Below are 22,782 nucleotides of genomic sequence, written 5' to 3' on the forward strand. Positions count from 1 at the left end.
TTTTTTAAAGATCTTATTTATTTGTCAGAGTGAGAGAGAATGAGCACACAAGCAGGGGGAGTGGCAGGCAGAGGGAGAAGCAGGCTCCCTGCTGAGGAAAGAGCCTGATGTGGGACTCGATCCCAGGACCCTAGGATCACACCTGAGCCAAAGGAGATACTTAACTGACTGAGCCACCCAGGCATCCCTATATCAAACTTTTGATCTTCCTACCAAAATGCAGGCATCATTTCCCAGCCAAGACTGCCTCCAAATTCTGTGGCCCTGTTTAGGAATGTACATGTTCCTGTTTTGCTTTGGTCACAGTAATACCAAATCTATATATTTCTTTTATGTGACAAAGACAGTTAGAAACTAAGCACTTACCCAGAAGGGATCAAACTTGCATTCAATTTAAGCAGCATGAATCCAATGGTATACTAGTGCATGCTGGTAACAAGAAGGGAGGAAGGCACATTCCTAGCCTGGAGGCAGGGTGGAGTCCCACTGAATTCCTCAACAGGAGTTATGAGTTCTGGCAGGGGTGCACTGGGGAAGAAGGACTGCCTCCACATCACCTCTAAAATTAGGCCTTCCCTTGAAAAACATGAACTTACTGTTTAACTTGGTCTATTTATCCTTCAGTGTAATGAGGGCTAACAAGGTCTTGGTAAGGAGTTGGGTGATGACCAAACTGTGGCCCCACAATTCAGATCAACAGTTTCATTCTGTAGAACTGGGGATAGTTCTAAGGGAAGCTTACTAGGTCTTTAAATAATATAAATAACTTTGTGTCCTAATGAATCAAAGTAGCTTTGTATCCTCAGCTCTCCTAGTCACCTGGCCCTGCCCAAAATCACTTAAAAAGCAGACTACATCAACCCAACATCCAAAAATTTTTATGGTACCTATGGAGCTAACAAATAGTTTACAAAGAAGATAAAAAGGTAGGGTGCCTGGGTGGCTTAGTCACTAAGCATCTGCCTTTGGCTTGGGTCATGATTCTAGGGTCCTGGGATTGAGCCCCGCATCAGGCTCCCTGCTCAGCAGAAAGCCTGCTTCTCCCTCTCCCACTCCTTCTGCTGTGTTTCTTCTCTTGCTGTGTCTCTGTCTCTCCCTGTCAAATAAATAAATCAAATCTAAAAAAAAAAAAAAAAGAAGAAGATAAAAAGGGAAATGTTTTCTCCCCTCCGAAAAAATAATAAAAATGATCATAGTAATAATTTTAAATGTTACTTAAAAAAAAAAAAGAGGGCTTTTGTTATTATTATTAGTTGCAGTAGTTATAGAGACTTCTTCCTGCCACTCACAAACGCAGGCTGTATTTACCTTGGATTTCCACAATTCCCCAAACATAAGAGGAAAATCCAAATTTTTTACAAATTCAAGAAAGAATGTATTTCTTTTCAACTTAGGATACTCTCATTCATCCTTAATCGACGCCCTTCCAACCAAATTCCATAATTCGTGTCCACTTGAGAAGGCGACAGGCTCTACTGCCCACAGCATAAGAGCGGTAGTGGCGGCTGTGCCTGCATGACCGGACTTCATGGAGGGACGGCTGGCTCATACTAGAAGGAATAAGGCAGCCTTAAATACAGTCAAGAAAAGAAAAAAATCTCTTAAGTCAAAGTCCCCAAAGGAAAACTTTGCTCAAGAAACCACTGTACCTTTTTTGATTCATGAGAAGTTCTCTGTGAAGATCCTGATGGTTGCGGGACGTTTTGACAGGATTGACCAGTTTCTGAGGCCTAATTAGTTCAGGATTGTCATCTTCTATGTAGTCTGGCTCAGCCATGATGTTTCTTGGAATGAGATATGCGTCCTTAAATTCAGTATCCTCAGATGGGCCGTCTGAAATGGAAAGGTGAGAACATCTACAGGCTTTTCTGTGGACACGTCTCGCACAGTAGGGCGCGCAACGACATGCAGTCCTCCTGGGCCCACTTCACTACTTCACTGAAAAGCTTTGTGGGGAGAGTCCAAGAGAGAGAAGAATGGTCTTGTTCTGGGCAGCCTATAACTAAAGCAAAGGGGTCCCATAACCGGACTCTGGTCACTACTCCTCACACCTTGCGCTTCAGGTCACACACGGTGCGGCCCACCATGTCTAAAGACCAACTTAAGCTCATTACAAGCATCTCAGGCACCAGACCGAGGTCCTTCACTGCTTCTTCCAGCTCCCTGCCCCCCCGCAAATGAATACGCACTGGCAGTGTGCAGCGCCCTGACCTCCCTCAGCATCGGGAGGCTTCTGGAGCACAGCCTCTGGCTGGAGTCTCCCTCCCCCTACGTGAGCACCCGGCTCACATCTCCCCAGCTCCCTCTCCAAACGTCCGCTCCTCAGAGAGGTCTGACCTCTCACCACCTTGCTTACACCTGCAAACCCACCCCCTGCCCTTCCCTGCTTTATCTTGACTGCTGATGTTGCTTATTTGCTACTGGCTCCGTAAAGCACACGCTCCTGAGGGCAAGACTTTCATCCTACCCCTTCTCCAGCTGCCCTGGAACAGTGTCAAGAAGGAAGGAAGTTCCAGGGAGGGAAGAAAGAGGGAGGAGGGTGGGGGGATACCTTGTAACAAGAGCCTAACCGCACAAGGATTTTAGCAGGGAGGACAGGCAGTCACTGGAGCCCAGCAGGAGAAAACGATGCAGTGCCCGAGCAGAGTCCCATAGCCTTTCTGGGCCCAGACTCCGGATCAGTAAAGTGAAACAAACAGATGACAATCTCTATGGTCCCCTCCCCCATGTTCAATTCTAGTTGTTGATTATATAATTCAAGTGCAGGTGTCCTCCCCACCAAAGATGCACCTGGACAGCAGCGCACCAGCCCTGTAACTATCAAGGGGCAGTATGCAGCACAGTGGGCACATCGTGAATATATGTAATATTTAATCAGAAAGAAGAACACACTCAGTGAGGGCCAGAGCTGGGAGGAAGCAGGCTGACTAAGCATTGTGCTGGAAACCACCCGCAGGTCCATCTGGCTGGCACCCAACTGCTGCAGACCCCCTAGGCTCTTTTCTTGCAGATGACCTTCATCCTGTTCCCCTGCCCCCAAAACCAATGTGACCAATATTTCAAGATAATTACATGCCATTTCATGCTTCCCTATCCCTGTATGATGACTATTTCCCAAAGCAAAAATGAGATGCAGAGCCTGACTGTGGCAGAGTATCTGACCCTGAGCTTTCCTCTCAAAGTCCAGAGAACACGCTTACTAATTCTCTGGCCAGTTTTATGTCCCTAAAAAGAACAGTGATCACAGAACAGGGCAAGGTAGGGAGGGAGACCCACGTGTGAGTGGGCTCACACCAAGCACTGTCCACAAGGACATCAAGATAATAATCACCGCCGTGCCCTCATAGCCCAGCAGTGGCATACATGTATTCCTGTCGCGAAACACATCCTAACACGGAGTAACCACAGCTTTCTATCTATTCTCTCCAAGAGCTAGACCTACTACTTTACAGTTTCATATCCCCAAGTCCAGCAAAGTGACTGGCACATGGTAGAAGCTGAATAAATGTTGAACTCAATCAAATCTGGTCTAAACTGAAAACGTGGAGATGTCCTCCAGAAATAAGCCAACGGAAGACAAGTTCCATCTTTATTTCTGTCCCTGACTTCAACGCACTGAGCAAACATCTAAGTAAATGTGTGCATATTTACACATGGGGGCTGGACAGAGGGAGGAGAGAACACACAGTGTGTTTCCATTGACTCTGGGCATGGGGGTGCAGGGTGGACAGTGGAAAGAATAGAGATGTGTTTTCAACCAAAATTTTCAAAACAAAAAAAAAAATGGGTCCAGTGGCAGTCAGCTACAAGCAGGAGTTTTGCTTTCAAAGCCATTAAAGATGTTTTCCTGAGCCATAAACGATCCCAAAACACTGGTGTACTCTTCTGTGTCCAACGGGAAATGACACTCGAAGTGGCAGCCAGCAACTACCCAGACCCAGTACATGACTACATCTCATTCTAGCAACAACCTGATTGCAGAAGAACTAGGATTTTCACTTTGCAGATAATAAAATGGAGAAACAAACATTAAACAACTTCTCCGTTCTAATAATCACCAGTAAGGTAAACCTCAAACTAAAATGAATGTCCTCTTGTCTCAAAACCCATGTTTTGTCTACCAAATCTGTTATTTTTATAGCGAAGTCTTTCGAAGATTAATGTAAAAATAAAGAGGTTAAAAACCCAAAGAATAAATAAATCAGCTAAAATAGAAAAACTATAGATGCATTCTTCCTCTATATATTTTAGGTTAAATGGCATAACTGAAGCTCAAAATTATAGAACTTTAAGACATGGATAACAAATGACACCAAATATTCCTTGAACACAACTTGCATTGATCTTTTAAATAACAATGCCTGCAACCGTCACTGAATGGAGAATGACAAACCTTGCACATGGCGAATCAGTGATCCCATCACAGCCAGCCTGACCTTCACGTGCTGCCCCCCACAAAAATGTGCTTCTTGGTGGAAATGTGAAATGCGCCACACACACCTCTGTGCAGTCCCAGTTGTCTTTAAAAGCCAATAGCAGTTTCACTTTCGTTAATCAGTAGACAAGAAAGCCTATAGGATTCCATAAAAGGATCTATTTCTCTGCTCTAAACCATGGATAATCTCCATGACACCATATCAAAACAGATTACAGCCTCCTAAGGTCAATATTACAGAGGGGGTAAGCCCTGCGGATACGTGGAAGAAGAGCACTCCAGATGGAGGGAAGAGTTCGAGCAAAGGCCACAAGGCAGGAGCGTGCCTGATGGCTATGAGAAGTAGCAAAGAAACCAGTGTGGCAAGGATCGGTGAAGACAGAGGGGGAACAGCTGAGCAAGCCCGGATACTGTGGCCACAGTGTAGGGGCCATTGTAAGGACATTGGCCTTGACTCTGGAGACAGTAGAAAAGCCATTCAGCCATTCATGGTTTGAAGCAGAGAAGTGACAAGATCTGACTCCTATTTTTGGAAGACCACTCTTAGTTACTCAGTTTAGAATAGCAGCAGCAGGCAAGGAAAGAACTGGGCAGGGAGCTACTGCTGTGATGCGGGTGACAGATGGTGTAGACCAGGATAGTTGCAGCGCAGGTCGGGGGACAGATCGGTCAGGATAGATTTTGACTCGAAAGCCTCTGGGATTTCCTGAAGAACTGGGTATGAGGTGGGAAAGGCATGGGAGAACCAAGGCTGACTCCAAGGTTCCTGGCCCGAGCAATGAGAAGGTCAGCACTGTTTGGCCAGGCACGGAGGCTATGAGGTGAGCTGCCTGGACAGGAGATGAGACCAGGAGTTCTGCTGGGACACACAGAGTTTGAGGTACTCGCCAGACAGACATCTAAGTGGTGACAGTAAGAAGGCGAAGGCAGTTAGTGCTCAAACCCTGGGTGACTCTTTCCTTTGTGTCATGGTCTCCACAGTCTCTCACTTCAGCCACTCCCCTCCACGCCGCCACCCCCTCATCCTCTTCTTTCCTGATTTCTCTTCAGATTTAGTATCTGGGAAGTGCGTCTTCTCCCAGACGACCAGCGCAGTCAGGTGGTCGTGTGTCTCCTGCTGGACTGAGGCAGACACCAGAGCAGGAGGGTGGGGGCAGGAGGAGTTGTGCTGCAGAGGAAGGTGCAAACACTTCCCTTCAATTCTTTCTCACTGGTTTGCCCTTCTTCACAACTGGGGCTGGGAGAAGGGGCACGGAAGGCCCTCAGCCTGAGTCAAGTGGAACTCTGACACTTGCCTGTGAACCAGACTAAATGAGTCTATGTAGCTCCTCATGAAGTAGACCATGCTGGAGCCTGGGAAAAGATCACTTAGGATGAAGGGGGTGAACTGGCAAGGAGCAATCTCTGTGAATCTCCAGTACTCGTGGCAGTGGCTGCTGAAGGATCTGGAATCTGTATTCTGGCCACTTTCTCAGTGACTTTCCACCCTGGAGGCATGACCAACGTAAGGAACCTAAATAACCTTCTTATTCAACTTCCTTCGCTCTGCCAACCATCTTCCTCATCATTACCAAGGCTGGAAAATGCCATCCTGATCCGAAGGGAACTTTTCCATTTCATAGATCCTATCCTCCAATTAAATTGAAATGAATACTCACTGCTTCCCCAGATTTTCACATTTCCCTACCTTCCTCTCCAGCATGCCTTTGCCAACACCATTCCCTCTAGCCAAGATGCTTATCCTCTTCCTACCCTATCCCTGGATTGCTACAAAGCTAGATTTCACTCATCCTTTCAGATCCAGAGAAATGTCAAATCTTCCACGCCACCTTTCCTAATTTCCCAGTTGTGACTGAACTCTCTGACTTCTCAACAACAGAAGAATTTTCTCTGTTCCCCTTTTCCTAGTACTCACCTAACCCCACCTTCTGTTCCAGCAATATGTATGTAAATCGTCATATCTTCACTGCAAAGAACTTATCTGTTCTATATTCTCATTCCTCAGACTCCCTGGACTGGGTCAATAATTAGTACTCAAATTAATAAAGAGAGTCCTGGGTTAGCTACCAGCAGAGGGAGCCCTTGAGCTATCTGAAGTCCTAGCAACAAAGTGTGTGTACCAAGCTGAAAGTGGGAATTGGGAGGTCAGGGTTTCCTCTCTGAGCATCAGGTAATCCAGAAGCCTGACAGAACACACGAGACAGACTGTCTGGCAGGAAAAGTTCTTAGCATATGGGTATTATTATTACTACATGAAACATTCTTCCAGAAATAAACATGAAGACATTTGTGTCATATTCATTCCCCCGATTAAATAAACTAGTAATTTTTTTAAAGTTTCACGTCGATAAAGGAGAAATAAAACTGGCTTGACATCTTGGATAAAGCTTAAGTTCCCTAACTCCCTATTCTCCCCTCTGTTAAACTGAATGTTAAAAAACTGGTTGAAATGTAGATTTCAGTACTCTCTACAATTTCTGGCATGTCTGTGGGAACTCAATAAATCAAAGCTATTATTAGATGAACTATGTGACCAACACCATTACAGAGTTTATTTAGAGGTCTGAGAAACCTGACATACAAAAAGTTCGCCTCTCTAAGCCTCGATTTCTTCAAAAACATAGGAGTACAACTAAATGACCCACAGCCCTTCTCACTGGTAACATCCAATGGTTCTAAGACCCATTCAAGCTACAATTATTAAGAACCTTTTGAAAAGTGTAAAAAGGTCTATCACACCTTTAAGGTGCTACATGGAGTTCTGAATGGCTTAGTCAGAGTGTAGGGGATAGCAAGAAATAGCCAGACAGCAAGGGGACTTTTTTGCTGCTCTGAGGAGGGAACGCATTAAAATAGTTTAAGAATTTGAAAAATAACACAGAATTGCATCTTAGACATATACTAATACTAAATACATCTTAGTAAAAACTCAATCTTTGGTACCAGACAGTGACACAATCTGGTACCAAAGGCATTAGATAAGAGCCCGAAGAACCTTTGAGGCCACAAGTCCAAACAGCATGCACTGAAAAAGATCACCTGATGAGAATTCTGCCTTTAATGTCTGCAAATCAACATAAATCATCATTAAACTCCGCTATCCCAGAGGACAAGAAATTCTAACATCATGGATTTGGAGTCCTTGCTTTTCATTGTTTTCCCTATCAAAGATAGATTTCAGGCCTACTCCATGCCTATTCCAGGCAACCTGTGTTGATTGCTTTCCAGAGGTAAATAACTATTCCCACAGAAACATCTCACAACAAGACTAATAAAACAAATATTTCTTGCATCATATTGCAGTTTCCTCATCATACTGTTTTGGGCACCAATATTTCATGTACATGTTTCTATATCAGAAAGATAAAATTTAAAACCTAATCCTATGAGATTTAAAAATCAAATTTAGAGATTATGCTGAGTTTAATGTTTGCCTAAAATCCAATTCCACCTAGCAGCACTAATAATTGAAGCTGTTTAAACAATACCTCAAATATGGCAATGTATACATGTGTCCTATAGGTTATGGGTGTACTATAACCAATCAAAGTGAAACAATTAAACTTCTGAAGTGCTACAAATACTTCTGGCAAGTTAAAAGTAATTTCAAAGCATTCTTTTTTTTTTTTTTTTTAAGATTTTATTTATTTATTTATTTGACAGACAGAAATCACAAGTAGGCAGAGAGGCAGGCAGAGAGAGAGGAGGAAGCAAGCTCCCTGCTGAGCAGAGAACCTGATGCGGGGCTCGATCCCAGGACCCGGGAATCATGATCTGAGCCGAATGCAGAGGCTTAACCCACTGAGCCACTCAGGTGCCCCTCCAAAGCATTCTTTAGGAGCGGTTCTTCCCAGGCTGGCTCCAAGAGATTCTAGCTACCCTCTGACAATACTCTGCAAGAGCCCAATCACTTGAGATTGCCAGCAGGCCAACTCTAGACCTGGGTCAAGCCTGCCCTCAGCAGCCACCATTCCCAGATGGGCAGCGAGCCGTGAGGAGAAAGCTGAAAGAGTAGAGTGTGAGTTAAGACAAGAATTGTTCCCCAACAGCCAAGGATTTCACTGACATACCCCTGAATTGCCTAGCCCTGAGGTGAACCTACAGATTCATTAGGGCCAGTGATGCCATCCAGTAACCAAAGGCATTAGAGGAGAGCCCAGAGGAGCTCTGTGGCCACAAAGTTAAACTAAGGCTTAGAAATGGTGGCCCCCAGAGCCATCTGCACAAGCACAGAAGCACTGCTTTTTCCGCTCTGCCCGCTCCACTACGGCCGCCGCTTCAGGCTCTCAATAAACTGGCTGCAAACATGCTGCTGTACAAATGCCAAACGGTGACACCCTTGGGAAAATACCAAACTCATTTTCTCATCGGTTTCTTCATTCCCTAAAAATGTATTTTTATATAAAAAAGGCACATATTTTATATTTAGAACATGGGAAAGGAGGCAAGAAACGTCAGGAAGATAGCACAGAGCGTTATCAAAGCTAAGCTGGCCTGGCTGAGGCAAGACCAACCAGAAGGTGGCGACAGTCCCACAAACAACTAGGTGCCCATTTTCACAACCACCACCAGAAGAGCAGGGTTGCCTCACCCTGGCCCTCAGCACTGTTCGCAGAAGTACACACTGAAAGCACAGATATGCCACGAAAGAAATCTGTTTTGGAGTCCCTATGTATCTGCCGTAGAAGGTGTACCTAAGCTTCTCCCCATCATTTAAACCTCGATGAGGCCCTAGGAGGTGGGTGGTTATTTTTCCCTGTGGCCTACAAAGGAGGCTCAGCTTCAAGAACAGGGATTCCAGATCACATGGACTGGGTCTAAATTCTTTAAGTCTGTCTTTGAGCAAGTTAACACACTAGTTTAAAAAAAAAAAAAAAAAAGAATGGCAGATTATCTCTTAGGTGGTTAGGAAGAGTATATGTGAAATGTATACCAAAGACAGTGACTAGAAATCATGACCTTTTGGTAGATGTCATCTGTTATTTGCACCGTCACTGGCAATAAATAACAATTAGTAACAATAACCCTGTTACTGCTGTACTGGGTCATACAGCTACTAAAGAACAGGACTAAAATTTGAACTTGGGTCTGATTCCAAAGGGATGCTCTTTGAGCACTCCATTCTTCTGGACTGGGATAAGGGGGGGGAAGAACTGCATTTCACTTTAACAGGGTGATTTTCTCTGTCTTGAAAAGATTTTAGAAGCTTTCTAACATCAAAGCTTTAGAACACCAAACTAAAAACATCTTGGAGAAGATCACATTAAAGCGAGGATAGAAGGCAGGACAGACACATTTTCCTGAAAACACACAAAGGTTTTTATAAGCTTGTTCACAGTAGTGCTATTCTTAATAGCTCCGTGTTGGAAGTGACCCAAATGTCCATTATCAGAAGGCTGGATAAATACATTGCGGTACACTGACACCGGAATACTGTGCAGAAATGGGAATGAAAGGACAGCAACTGCAAGGCTGAATCTCACAAATACAGTACTGAGCAAGGGAAGCCAGACACAAGAGTCCATACTGGATGATTCCACATAAACAATGTTCAAAAACAGGTGAAACCAATTTTTGTGTTAGAAGTCAGGATAAAGGGCATCTTGGGAGTGGGCTGGGAGAGGAAGGGGATAAAGGAAACTTTTCAGGTGCTGATAATGTTCTGTTTCCTGATATAGGTTCTGTTTATACAGACTTGTTCACTACAAGTCCACCAATCGGTACAGTTTTTTGGCTTAATACCCTTCCTTGTATCTATGGTATACTGGGTTAAATATGGTACAGATTAAATAGCTATTAAAATTACTATCTAGAGATCATTTGGTTGCTGCTACATTATTAGACTTCTGTTATTTTATCCACTTTAAACTTTGTTCATTCAGTCCATGAGAAGTAATACAGTATAATGGAAAAGAAGACCAGACTTGAAGACCACCTGTCCTGGATTAGAATCCTGGTTATGTCATTCAGCGGTTATGTGATTTTGTATTAATTATTTAACCTGGGTCTTAATGTCCTCAATTGTGAATCAGAGTGCACATGTCTACATTTGCAGAGTGGTTGGAAGCATAAAAGAAAACTTAGGGAAAACATCCACCATACACTGTACCTGCCCCTGCAGCAGTCACTCAATAGACAGTGAAATAGTTCCAACAAATGAGTTCATCTATCTACCTCTCCATTAACTAACATCCTCTCAAAGTGAAAATGGATGGCCATGTGCTACAAGTACACTAGTTTAGACGAAGTTTAATGGATAAACCCAGTCATGGTCTCAACTCTGCCCGACTTTACAATTTGGATTTAGGTGACAGAGAGGGACAAGGGAGGGGGGAGAGGATGGAGGGGAGTGATGAAAATCCCTGATAGACAACGCCAAAGCACAGAATGGAGCTTGCAGCATGATAATTTCCCAACCTCTATGCCTCAGTCTTCTTATCTATAGAATTGGGTGGTCATTTCTCCCTAATTTCTCAGTAATCTGTTGCAAATAACTATTCTGAGCACAGAGCAATTATATAAAAATAAGGGATTTATAAAAACATAACATCTCCTAATTGGCCAATATAAAGAGTTAAACTCTCCAAACATCAAGACAACCTTAGTGACGTTCGCAATTTGCTTAACCTCCGATAAGCCCTTCAGGTAAGACCTGAATTCTGCACATTCCCTCCCTGTACCTCCAGGGCAGATTCTAGAATTCCCTGGTGGCCTGCAGTACTACCCTACTTCAGTGAGCAGTGAATGTTTGGGGGTGGGGAGGGGAATGCTGCTCAGCCCTGGCCAAGAGCAGCATGCACCTGAAAGGAAAGGGACAACCAAATGATTGGCGTCACCGCCAAGGGTGACACATAGCACATACCACAGAGCAGGTCAGAGCCTGCCATGTTTCTGGGCTCTGCATGTCCCAGTAACTTAGTCCTACCTGAAGCACAAAAGCACAGAGTGCTTTCTCAACCAAGTAAGTAAAAGAAAATGGTTGGGCTCAAGTTCTAATCCAGAGATATTTCAACCTGAGAAATTTGCCTCATCAGCTGCTATCCACTGGGCTGACTGTGCCACAGGGCCAATCCGATGTTCTTTCAGGTAAGAGGTCCTGTGCTCTGGCCCTGAGGTCTGTTCATGAGGACGGTGATCTGTGGAGCAGCCAAGGACAAAAAGCCACCACTCACTAACAGATCACAGAAAACAAATTCTGTGCAGTGATCATCTACTGCCTGTGCAGTAGACGGCTTCTACTCCTCGGCCTCTCCCTGGAATTCAAAGCCATTGCCCATCTTCTCCTCAGTGTGAGAGCCAGCCCCTTGGACAATACTCTCCTGCTTCTCCCTTACCTGTCTGCCCAGGCATCTTCTTCCCTCCCACTCTCTCTCCCTGTTCTCCAGAAACGGGTCCCTAGCCCTATCCTCTTGCCTTTGGTGACCCCCACATGCCCTTTGGCCTTTCTGCTATATGAGCCATTTCTAAGGTGTACATGAAGATTGTTCCTTTCTTCCCAAGTTCCAGGTCAAAAACTCCAAGTGCCGACTGAAGCAACGTGTTTAAAGTTGAGCTCAACCTCACTGGTTTGTTCACTGAGTGCCCCCTATGGGCCAGATAAGGATAGAACACTAAAAAGGAGAGAGCGGACCCTTTATATTCTAGTGGGAACGACCGCAGGCAAATTTAAGTTGAAATCATTGTTTTTCAATACCAACAGAGAGGACACCACACACACCATTCTTCCACTGTAGAAATAATCCTGTAGCCTTCCCTTAACCTCCTTATTTGCCATCGGCCATGCTAATACTAATACTAATACTATCTCTGCAAACTAATACTATCTCTGCAATGTCCCCAGCCTCAGCCTTGATGCGTAATCGAACAGTCAGCCCTTCTTTCTCATGATAAATGTCCTTGAGACCATCACCCACTGCCATTGCTATAATCCTAGTCCACACTTTCATTCTTCAGACTCAGGACTGAGCAGCTGTCTCGTCACTGTCCTCTACTCCTCCCCCTCACTCTTCTCTCTAATCTAGCTGCACCCCAGCCAAATCCCATGCTCCGTCATTAAGCGTCTGCCTTCAGCTCGGGTCATGATCCCAGGGTCCTGGGTTCAAGCCCTGCATTGGGCTCCCTGCTTGGCAGAGAGCCTGCTTTTTCCTCTCTCATTCCCCTTGCTTGTGTTCCCTCTCTTGCTGTGTCCCTCTCTGTCAAATAAATAAAATATTTAAAAACAAACAAGCAAACCCATATTTGAAGTTTTCTTATTCATCACATTAAGCTCACAAAGGAAAAGCCTGACTCTTAATTCTCATCCCCAGAAACATCTCCACGTGCTTTCCACATATTGTTTAACTAAAACTGGCCATGTGATACACAGGTCAAGTGAAGTATAGAGCTCAGATTTACAAAAGGGGGCAAACAGGGGAGGTGCAGGTGGGGAGGCCAACCTTTGCTTTGAACACATTCTCCACCCCCATTTGATTTTGAAGGAGCCCAGAATGAGTTCTAGGCAAGTATCTTCTCTTGATACGTATCAGAGAACCAAATGTCCATTTTTCTAAACCAGCAGATTATGCTCCTTCTTGAACAACATGACCCAATAAAACATTCACTTGACGTCCCTAACATTAAATGTTATGTGTAAGCAATGAGTCTTTTGCCACAAAGAGATAACTCAAAATGCTGTCTGGTGAGAAATAAATATTAGTACGTTGGCTTACATTAAAATTCCCATAAGGTAATTAGCATTTCATTAATATGCAGTCAATTAATTTGCATAAACCTCTAAGCAACTGAAATGCTGTCAATTAACAGATTTCTTTAATAATTGATTACTTTAAAGTCAACGGCCTTAAAATTGCCTTAGACAGATAAATTACACTCATCAAATAGCATTTGATACAGGACCATTTAAGTGACTCTGAGCTTCTTTCTCATACATAAAGTACCCTGATGAGATCTGAAGTTCAAGGACCCTGCTTTTCCCAAAGACTGTTCTGTGGTCTAACAGTGTCACCCAGTGGTAGTAGGCATGGTTTGTGTTCAGAGCAGCTGTTGTTTTTAAAAAGAAGGACTTGTCACACGTGTTTACTAAAAGGGAAGGAAAAAAACGCTTTTCTGAACTGTACAAAGAAAACCAGTACGTGTCAATTCTGGACTACATGGGGCCGGTACTAAAGAGAGCTACCCTATAGCCACGGTTACTTTGAAGCCCTTGGGGACCATACAAGAGTGTACGGATCTGAAGAGAGGCACAAGTGATGCTCCTGTGACTTAGGGGTAGCACAGGTTTGACTTTCAATCAGTTCAGCGTCCCATGACTGAGCCACAGGACCAAAGTCGCCCCTGTCATTGGCTTTATTGTCTATCATTTGGTGGCTTCAGTTCTCAAAAGCTTACATCTTCCAGAACAAGGAAAGAATAACCAGCCAATTCTGTTCCAGGGTTGACTATCTGATTTTAAAAACTTATGAGGTGAAGTTTAATTGAAAATAATAAATTATTTAACTTCCTTATCTGTAAAAAGAGAAGGCTGGACCAGATGACCCTTGAGATCCCTTACTAGTTCTAACATTCTGATAATACAGAAGAGTCCAGCTTATCTGTTGCTCCCAACCACAGGGGCTTACAGCCAAGGGATGCAGAGCTTGGCTCCATCATTAGAGCCAGATGGACTGGGGAAGGTGTTCCTCTGATATTCCCCACATATCCCCCACCTTGGTCTCCATTCCAACTCACCCCTGTTCCCAAGAACCATGGACTTCTCCAAATGAAATCTATAGTGAATAGGTTTTCTGGTAGTGATACTGAATACCTCCAGATGCAGCCACCTTCACTCCAAGTCCCCCTAAAAGAATCTCAACTGCTTGGCCCACAGCTAGAGACATGTACCTAGGAATGGAGCATGGACCAGACTTTATTAAACCCAAACTCCAAATCCAGGGGGGGCGCTCCTAGATAATCATAGTGAAGAAACACACATGTACCATATAGGGTAAATAAAAAACTATTTATTCCTCCTTGCACAGTCTCCTATATCAAATATATATCGCACCATAATTGAATAAATTCATCTGAATCCTATAAACCTAAAACGACCTTAGAATCATGGCACAGTTAACCCTCTTACTCCCCACCTAGTTTCTCTTTATACATCTTTGTCTTTATAAATCCATAGGTATTCTTCTTGCTTATTCCCACCAAATCTCAAATACCTAAGAGTTTTATGATGTTAATGACAGTTTTTTCTCCTCATTCCCTTTTATTTAGAAAATCAGTATCTACTCTCATGGGCCACTTGTCAGAAGATAAAATTTTGCTGCATTCTTTCTGAAGAATTTGCTAGCAGTCTGTGGCAAAACATAATAAATTCACTTCTAGGAATTTACTCCAAGATGATAATCAGAGATGCAGACAAGAATATATTGTATAAGAACATTTATCTACAACCTATGATGGTGGAAAAAAAAAAAAAGGAAACCACTTAAATATCTAATACTGGGTTACAATGTGGCTTAAACATGATTTTTTAAACAATAAAAAGGGAAGTACTCACCATGCACCAAATAGGAGAAAAATACCAGTATCCTATCAAAACAGTATGCCCCCTATGTTCTAGTACGGGTGTCTGCACGTACAAAAGCTATTCAAAATGCTGTGCAAGGCCCAGCTCCATCAGTACCACCATGGAACTTGCTAAATGCAAATGCCCAGCCTGAGAGCTCCTGAATCAGAATGGCCGGGGGTCAGGCCCAGCAGCCTGTTCTCATGCTCACTGTATGCCACACTGCCTCTGAGGTTAAGATATTGAAATTCACCCCATTGGAGGGCCAGAGACACTGAGGCCTAGAGAAGGTGGGTAATTCACCTAGGGTTAAAAGGCTAATTAAGTGGGCAGCATCATCCAGGTAGCTCAAGTCCACACTCTTAACCATTTTGCTCTAGAACCTCTCCAGATGAACTCATGTTTGGAAGTATACTCCATGCTCTTTCCCCTAAATGAACAGTGTGATACGTCCCACCTACTGGTCTGTCTTCTTCGTTTGGTTTCAGCACTTCTGTTACAAAGCTACCAGTTGGGACGGGGTGTTTGGGAACTATCACTGGCACCACCATTGACAAACTTCTTGGTGAGCTGTCACATGGCAGGCCCAGACACATACTTCATAAAACATTGTACATTTACAATGGCTTACCATTTTTGAAATGATGTAACTCTTGATCAATTTCTTTTACTCTTCCAGATTCTATATTACTTCAAAATCTGCATGTAACACATTTTTATATTACACCATTTCATATTCAATAAAATTCAAGTTCAAAAAAGAACGCTACCAGCCTTTATTCCCAAACTGCCCCTCTTCAAGCATCAGGATGCAGGATAAAATTAAATTTAAAAAAACTACTGGAAAAGTGAAAATCAGTCCTACTGGCAACTAGAGAAGTAAAGACCAACTTTCCTAGACGTCCCCAATACTGCCACCAGAACATAAAGAATGCTCAGAATGGATACAGACGAGCCCACAATGCCACCAAGAAAATGATTGCACTAAAAGGTGTGACTGCTAACTTTTTACTAAATGACAGCTCTAACGTCCCATTCATCTCTTGCCTCCTAGATAAATATTGTTAGTATTCCCCATCACTGAACTGTGCCTGCTTCCGGACCACATCCAACCCAGGTCCCCACTCCTCCAATCCCACCTTCGGAACACCCAGCTCAAGCACCATCCCGACTCTGCTTTCCAACAGAATCTCAACGTTCTTCTGAGCTATGTTCACCTATGACAGCAAACCAAATGAACCACACTGGGTCTGACTCCACCTGCTCCTGGTTGTTGCTGGCTGATGGGATGCAACACACTTTTGTCTTAATAAGTTACCAGTAACATCTTGTAGGGTAGCAAGAACCTCAAATAAAAAGCCCACAAACTAACATCACTTTTCTTGGTCTGCTTCCTTACTGATAAAATGACAGCCAGTAATCTTATCATTTTCCTCACAAATCTGCTCAATTTCAGCCATATTGTGTGTCAAACAGATCTGTTTCTATGAAAGAACGTGCTCTGGCTTCCACTCACTCAACTTACCCTTTCACAGATACAGTTTGTCCGGAAAATTTCATTTTTCACTCTCAGAAAAAAAAGGAAGGAGAACTTCATGCCAAAAACGATGGTTACAATTATGTGTATTTTCTAAATGGCTAAAATGCTTCATAATTATAAGAATATAAGTTGACTTTTATTTGATTTTTGCTTCCATGATAAAAATGGCGCTATGTCTCCGTCTGGTTCTTCAGAGGACTGTCTGGCTCTAACTAAACCCCAGAGAGCAGCTATTTACACAGCCCAGGTACTTTTAATTAAAGTCTGTTTTCCCCACTCACTTTTCAGGTTACCTCATGGGCTTTCGGTGAACAGCAGCATTAAGCTGGTCTTGTTTTGGAAGTCACCAAAACCAAGATGGGAATATTAAGCCCACTGCAGCCAGCAAGACCACAGCCAGGCGTTTTCGCCCGTGGACTTCAACAGTGGCCATGTCCCTCCCTCAGCTTAGGCCCCAAAGATCCAGAGAGGAGTGGCGCGGTCCCGGATGCCCGAGCTCACAGCCGGTGGGGGACACAAGTACACATGGTAAATACAATGTGGTATCACGTCTGGAGGGTGAGAAGCACAGGCAAGTCTCAGAGCTGGGTTCCTCTCAAGACTGCCTCCCTCCGACTCCAGGTTCTCCATGTCGACTCCACACATCAGTGAGGACGCTCTGGGACACATATGATGGCACCTGACTAGATGCAGCTGAAACGGCAGGCGCTCGTTTGTAACTCACACAAGAACCTGGCGTCAGATGTTCCCGGGCTGCTTCAGAGCTCCGCGGTGTTACCAGGGCCCTTGGCTCTTGCTGTCGTGCCCTGCCTCAGCAGCCCCATACAGCAGCTCCCATAGGAAAGGCAGCTGGACAGGTCGCCCCCGACTAAGTCGTCTCTCCCTCTGTCTGGGGGAAGTCACTCCCAGAAGCCCCAGGTGATGGGGGGGGGGCTGCTTGCGTCTGATTGGCCAGAACCGTGTCATGTGATCGCCAGAGACACAAAGGAAGCTGGGAAAATGGAAACAGGCACTCCAGCAACGAGGAGCTGAGAGTAGGGGCTTTCGAGGGGACACTCAATTCTGTCACTTTTGTCACACTCAGACTGTTATGGGCTGACTCTCCCCCATCCCCATTCATAATGGTAAAGTCCTATCTCCCAGTGTAATGGCACCTTTGTGAGGTGATTACATGAGGTCATAAGGGTGAGACCCCATGGTGAGATTAGTGTCCTTGAAAGACCAAGAGACAACAGAGCTCTCCTTTCCCCCACCATGTAAGGGCAGTAAGAAGGCAGCAAGGCAGGAAGACAGTCCTCACCAGAAACCAAATCAGCCAGCATCCTGATGTTGGACTGCCAGCTATAGGAGAAAAATGTCTACTGTTGAATAGCCACACAATGCCCACCCCCCCCACCCCCCCACCCCCCGCAACTATGGGGGCTCCTGGGTGGCTCAGTTGGTTAGGCATCAGATTCTTGATTTTGGCTCAAGTCATGATCTCAGGGTTGTGGGATTGAGCCCCATGCAGAGCTTGCTGGGGGCTCTCTCCCACCTCCCCCTCCTCTCTTTCTGTCCCTCCCCCTGCTCACTGTGCTCTGTCTCAAAAAGGCACCAACTATTCCATTATGTTTTAAGTATTTCATTATGGCAGCCGAGTTAAGACATATCCTCAATGCAACTGTCTTCAAAGGCACTCCAAACTCCTGACAAGAGGCTCGCTGGACCCCTCTGGGTGAGGTCATTTAGCTACTTTCCGACCTTGGCTCCAAATCTGAAAGGGAAACCCTAGCAACAATCATTTCTTGGAAGTGTGTAGCCCTCACAGCATAGGCAGTAAGAGCTGCAACAACCAAAGATAGGAGACTTTTTAATGGAAACGCTTTTATCCTTAGTTTTTCCATCTCACATAACTTCGCTTTTCAAACGGTGGGTGGGGGGTGAGGGCCAGTTTGGGAGTTCAAATGTAAACATGTCTGTAGTGGGTGTGGACCCTGGAACAAGGGAGTCAACTACTCTGACTGGTACCTTTCTCTGCTTGAACTCTGCACATTAAAGCAGATCCCTCCAGATACCTGTCATTCTAAGAAACCAGACCTTGCTATTTCCACAGCTGTGGTGTGCGGAGTCACAGACAAACAAAACATGGTGTCCCCAGCTTCAGGAAGCATCTTAGTTCCCACAAGACATTACTGCAGTCACCCATCTCAGAGGCACACTCAGCCTCCCGCAGGGCTACACTGAAGCTTTGTCTATCTCTATGTACAGTAACAGGCCGAGGGAAACTTTCAAAATGAGAATGGGAAAAAACAACAGCCACTCATTTGGCAAACCAGCAACACAGGAAAATGAAAGCTTAAAAACAAGTAGCCCACATTTAAAGGAGCAGACCTGAGGTGCCACGACGTCTAAAAAGTGTAAATGCCTTCATTCTTACTGGAATAGGAAGAATACTCACTGTTTTAGAAAATATTCAAGATTTCAAAAATACATGTATTTCTGGAATAGAGGTCTTAGAGAGATATGCACTTAAATTTTAGTAGTGAGGAATAGATAGGCAATTCATAATCCAAATCCTATAGAAGTTGAGAGATTTCATTCATTCTCATTCAAACAGGATGCTCTCAAGAGCAATTTGTAACTACTCCAATAGCCTCCTACTTACTTTGTAGCTTTCACCCTCAGATAAATTCTATCTCAAAGTGAATCACTCCTTCTTCCCCCTATGCAAGAATGCAAACCACCTACCACTTTGTCTACAACCCTCATGGCCTCAGCCACCAGGGGTGAGGACTTGTGCCCCAAGTCCCAACATACCCTCCCTCAGGCTAGTCATTCTGGCATTTCAATCCAATCTATTACTACCCAATAATACTACAGTCAAATGATGGTTTCCCCAATCTTGCCACCATTAGGACACTTAAATTCTATAGCAGCAAAAGTGATTAAGTAAAAGAACAGGGCAGGTCAGTAACAGTAAACACTCAGCCCAACACTAGTTCCATATAAAATGGGAGAACTCTGCTTCTCTCTCCCTGCAGTTACTCAAGTTTTAAATGTTTTCATTTCTCTTGTTGCAAGAGGGTTCATTCTCAAGAACTCAACATCCAGAAACTTCCCATCAGCTTTGACTTCTCTCACAGCTCCTGTCAAAAAGTTCAGAACTTTAACAATATCTGTTTTAAAATCCACACAAATAGCAGCTACTGTAATTTAATTAAATGAAAAGGGCAAGGACAAATGACATGTCAACACATTCATAATGAAAAGTTGTCTTTTACTTACAGCTGGTTATAAAGGAAATATTAATTGCTTCCAGAAAAACAATCATAAAATCATTCCCTAACAAGAAATTACAGATGTACCATGACAGCTAACTACTTCCTTTATGCCTTTAAAAAAAGCTAATCTGAAAAGCTTAATAAGGATAGGACAGTGTTACCTACTTAGATTAAGTATTCAAAGTTAAATGTGGCCAAAGGGCTATGAAAAATGAAATGATTCTTTAAAAAAAAATTTTCAAGGCAATTCAGGACTCAAAGAAGAAAATCTAGAAATAAATACTCTTTAGTTTATAATCTTACAAATGTCAAATTGAACAAGATCCCAAGTATTTGAGAGTGAAATTTACCTCAGATTTAAAAATTCAGTTTATAGTACAAAATCTACACACACACAATGGTAAATGTGACATAGTAATTAGGAAGGACACTAACAACTTTATTTTCCTAATTTCATCTGTGAATCTTCAGAATTAAAGTTCTAAACCTTCTTTCCACTTTATACAATATAATAGTTCTAGAAAAGATCTGTTACCATTCTTAAATTTCCTTATATCCAGTAATATACAAAAATCAATGTTAAAGATAATTATAAACACTTTCCTTCTATGCACCCTCAGACTTGCTCTAAAGTTGATAAACTTTCTAAAATACCTCGGATCAATGGCTTTCAAACTTCTGTCTGTAATCCTCTTTACACTCAGTGACCCAATAAGCACCCGCACTAAAATTAGCTAAAGCAGAAGTTTCCAGAAGAAGCCATCTTTACTATATGCTGTACACTGTGATATTTGCTTTGTTTCTTTTTTTTTTTTTTTTTGTAATGCTGGCTGTGACCCACTGAATTGATTTCATGACCCACTAATGGATGCAGCCTGAGAAATCCTGCTCTGATTCATTTATTTAAACTTGCCACAATAACTTAGCAGCACTCTGAAGATGGGAAAGCACCTGAAAATTTGCAACAGAAATGTAAATTGGATGATCTGCTGTATGCCAACTGTCATCATCCCTTCCAAATAGAAAACACTTAAAATCCATTACCTTTTAAAAAGTGTTATTTGGGCTAGTATTGCTGATACTAAAGTCATCACCTCTCTTCCACCTAATCTTTAAACTATTCTTACTCCAGTCACTGAAGAATAACCTCAAATCCTTCTGTGTGTGAATGAGTAAAGGAATACAAATTAAAGATTACCTAGAGAATTCTGTTGCTAGGTCTTTTTCCACACTTATGACAGAATGTGGGGAAAGAGGTGACCTAGGAAGTACTGCATTTTTCCCTTCTTAAAATATTTTTATAGACTTCATTATTTTTTAAAGATTTTATTTATTTGAGAGAGGGAGAACATGAATGGGGGCGGGGGCGGGGGGAGAGGGAAGCAGGCTCCGTTAAGCACACAGCCAGACCTGGGGGCTCGATCCCAGGACCCTGAGATCATGACCTAAGCCAAAGGCAGATGCTTAACCAACTGAGCCACCCAGGTGCCCCTCCTCTTCTTAAAGTATTTTTTAAAAAGCAGTTTCTGTAATTTCTCTATCCACAAAATTATAGATACAAAACATCAATATTTAAAACCAACTTGAATGGCATTTGCCTATTTTTTTTTAAAGAAATGACAGTGTAACTCAGATAATGTTCTTAATTCCAAAATAATCATTCTATTTGCATAATCTTTTAAGAAGCAGAACAAAAATTCCACCCAGGGAGCTAAAGTCAACAATGAATAAGAGGAAGGGCTCTAGTCTCAGGTACCTGGAACCAGACAAAGGCCATTTAGCCCCAACACACAGAAAACTGGGCAGAAAAATATATGGGAGAAATTAAAATTGATCTATTTTTCTTCCTGGTCAACAGAGAGAGGGTAACATAAGGGCAGTATGGAACAGTAGTGGGGCTTAAGCTTTATCGTCTGAGAAACTGAAACCCAGCTCTACCACACATTAGCCATCTGACCTTAGTTCAACAATAACAGCACTTAAAATAATCATTCAATAAATATTAGCTGTGGGCAGGGCACAGTCCTAAATGTGCGCACCCACCAACTCACTGAATTTTCACAACACTCTGAGGTAGGTTCTGAGGGCCAGAGAGAGACTAGGAAGCTTGTCCAATTTCATACAATTAGTCACAGGAAGGCCAGAATTCAAACTCTGCCCAAGGAATCCCAAAACCTTTGCAGGGGTTGCCTTCTGAGCCCTGGTTTCCTTGTCCTTCCCTATAAGGGCTGCTATGTGAATTAAAACCTCTGGCCTGTAAGATAGGGACTCATCACCTCCCAGATCCAGTGACACAGCTGCCACCCCCACAGGGCACAGTGTCTCAGGTAAGCCAACTTCACCTGTTCAGAGTCACAAACTTTATCTTTTTTTCTTCTACCCTCTCTCTGCCCCACCCCTTAGACACACCTCCCACACACATACCTTTCACTGACCTAAGGAAATATGTACTGAAGAAGGGGAGAGTAATATAAGCCCTATCATGAGTATATTTACTGAAGGAAGGAAGGGAGGTAGCTCATGTTTGTAAGAGGGCGAAGTTGTCAGGCTTAATTCAAAGCCAAGACCATGACAGGCAGAGAGCCACAGAGGCTGGAACTCGGCGCAGCAGGAGCGTGCTGGAATGATCTTGGGGGTTACGCAAGGAAGATCTCTACCAGCAAGAGAATGAAGGCAGGAGGGAGCCTCGGCGGGCAGTGCTGGAGTGGGACGGACTGGGCCAGTTGTGGCTCGGGGATCTGGCAGAAATTAGAGGGCAGGGCCTCAAATATGCCAGGAATTCTGCTGAGGGCAATAAACCACCTCACAATGCAAAGCTGGATTGCATTAACATCAGTTTTGGAAACAGGAAGTACCAGTACCAAGTAGTAGCTAATAAGTGTTGACAGAATTTTTCAAAATAGGGTTACATTCTCCCTTTCTTTCCTGTTCACATTAGTTGGCAAATGCCATCCCCTTCACTTCCTCACACACAAAACGTGGGTAAACAGAGGCA

At 43.5% G+C, this 22,782-nt stretch overlaps 1 protein-coding gene across 6 annotated transcripts in view; it reads right to left on the reverse strand.

The window, feature by feature from the left end:
• The window catches only part of FAM107B (family with sequence similarity 107 member B), a 73,473-nt gene that overhangs the window by 10,125 nt on the left and 40,566 nt on the right, over window positions 1-22,782 (reverse strand). For 4 of the 6 annotated variants that reach the window (XM_032349467.1, XM_032349464.1, XM_032349468.1 and 1 more), the window contains one exon: window positions 1,650-1,833. In XM_032349467.1, the coding sequence (XP_032205358.1) occupies window positions 1,650-1,777 (128 nt within the window). In that variant the 5' untranslated portion in view covers window positions 1,778-1,833. Of the gene's footprint in view, window positions 1-1,649; window positions 1,834-15,618; window positions 15,687-17,251; window positions 17,567-22,782 lie in introns of those variants that run through there. The other 2 variants (XM_032349465.1, XM_032349466.1) reach the window with 2 other exon arrangements.

This window comes from Mustela erminea, chromosome 6 (assembly GCF_009829155.1).
Source record: "Mustela erminea isolate mMusErm1 chromosome 6, mMusErm1.Pri, whole genome shotgun sequence".
Taxonomy (NCBI): domain Eukaryota; kingdom Metazoa; phylum Chordata; class Mammalia; order Carnivora; family Mustelidae; genus Mustela; species Mustela erminea.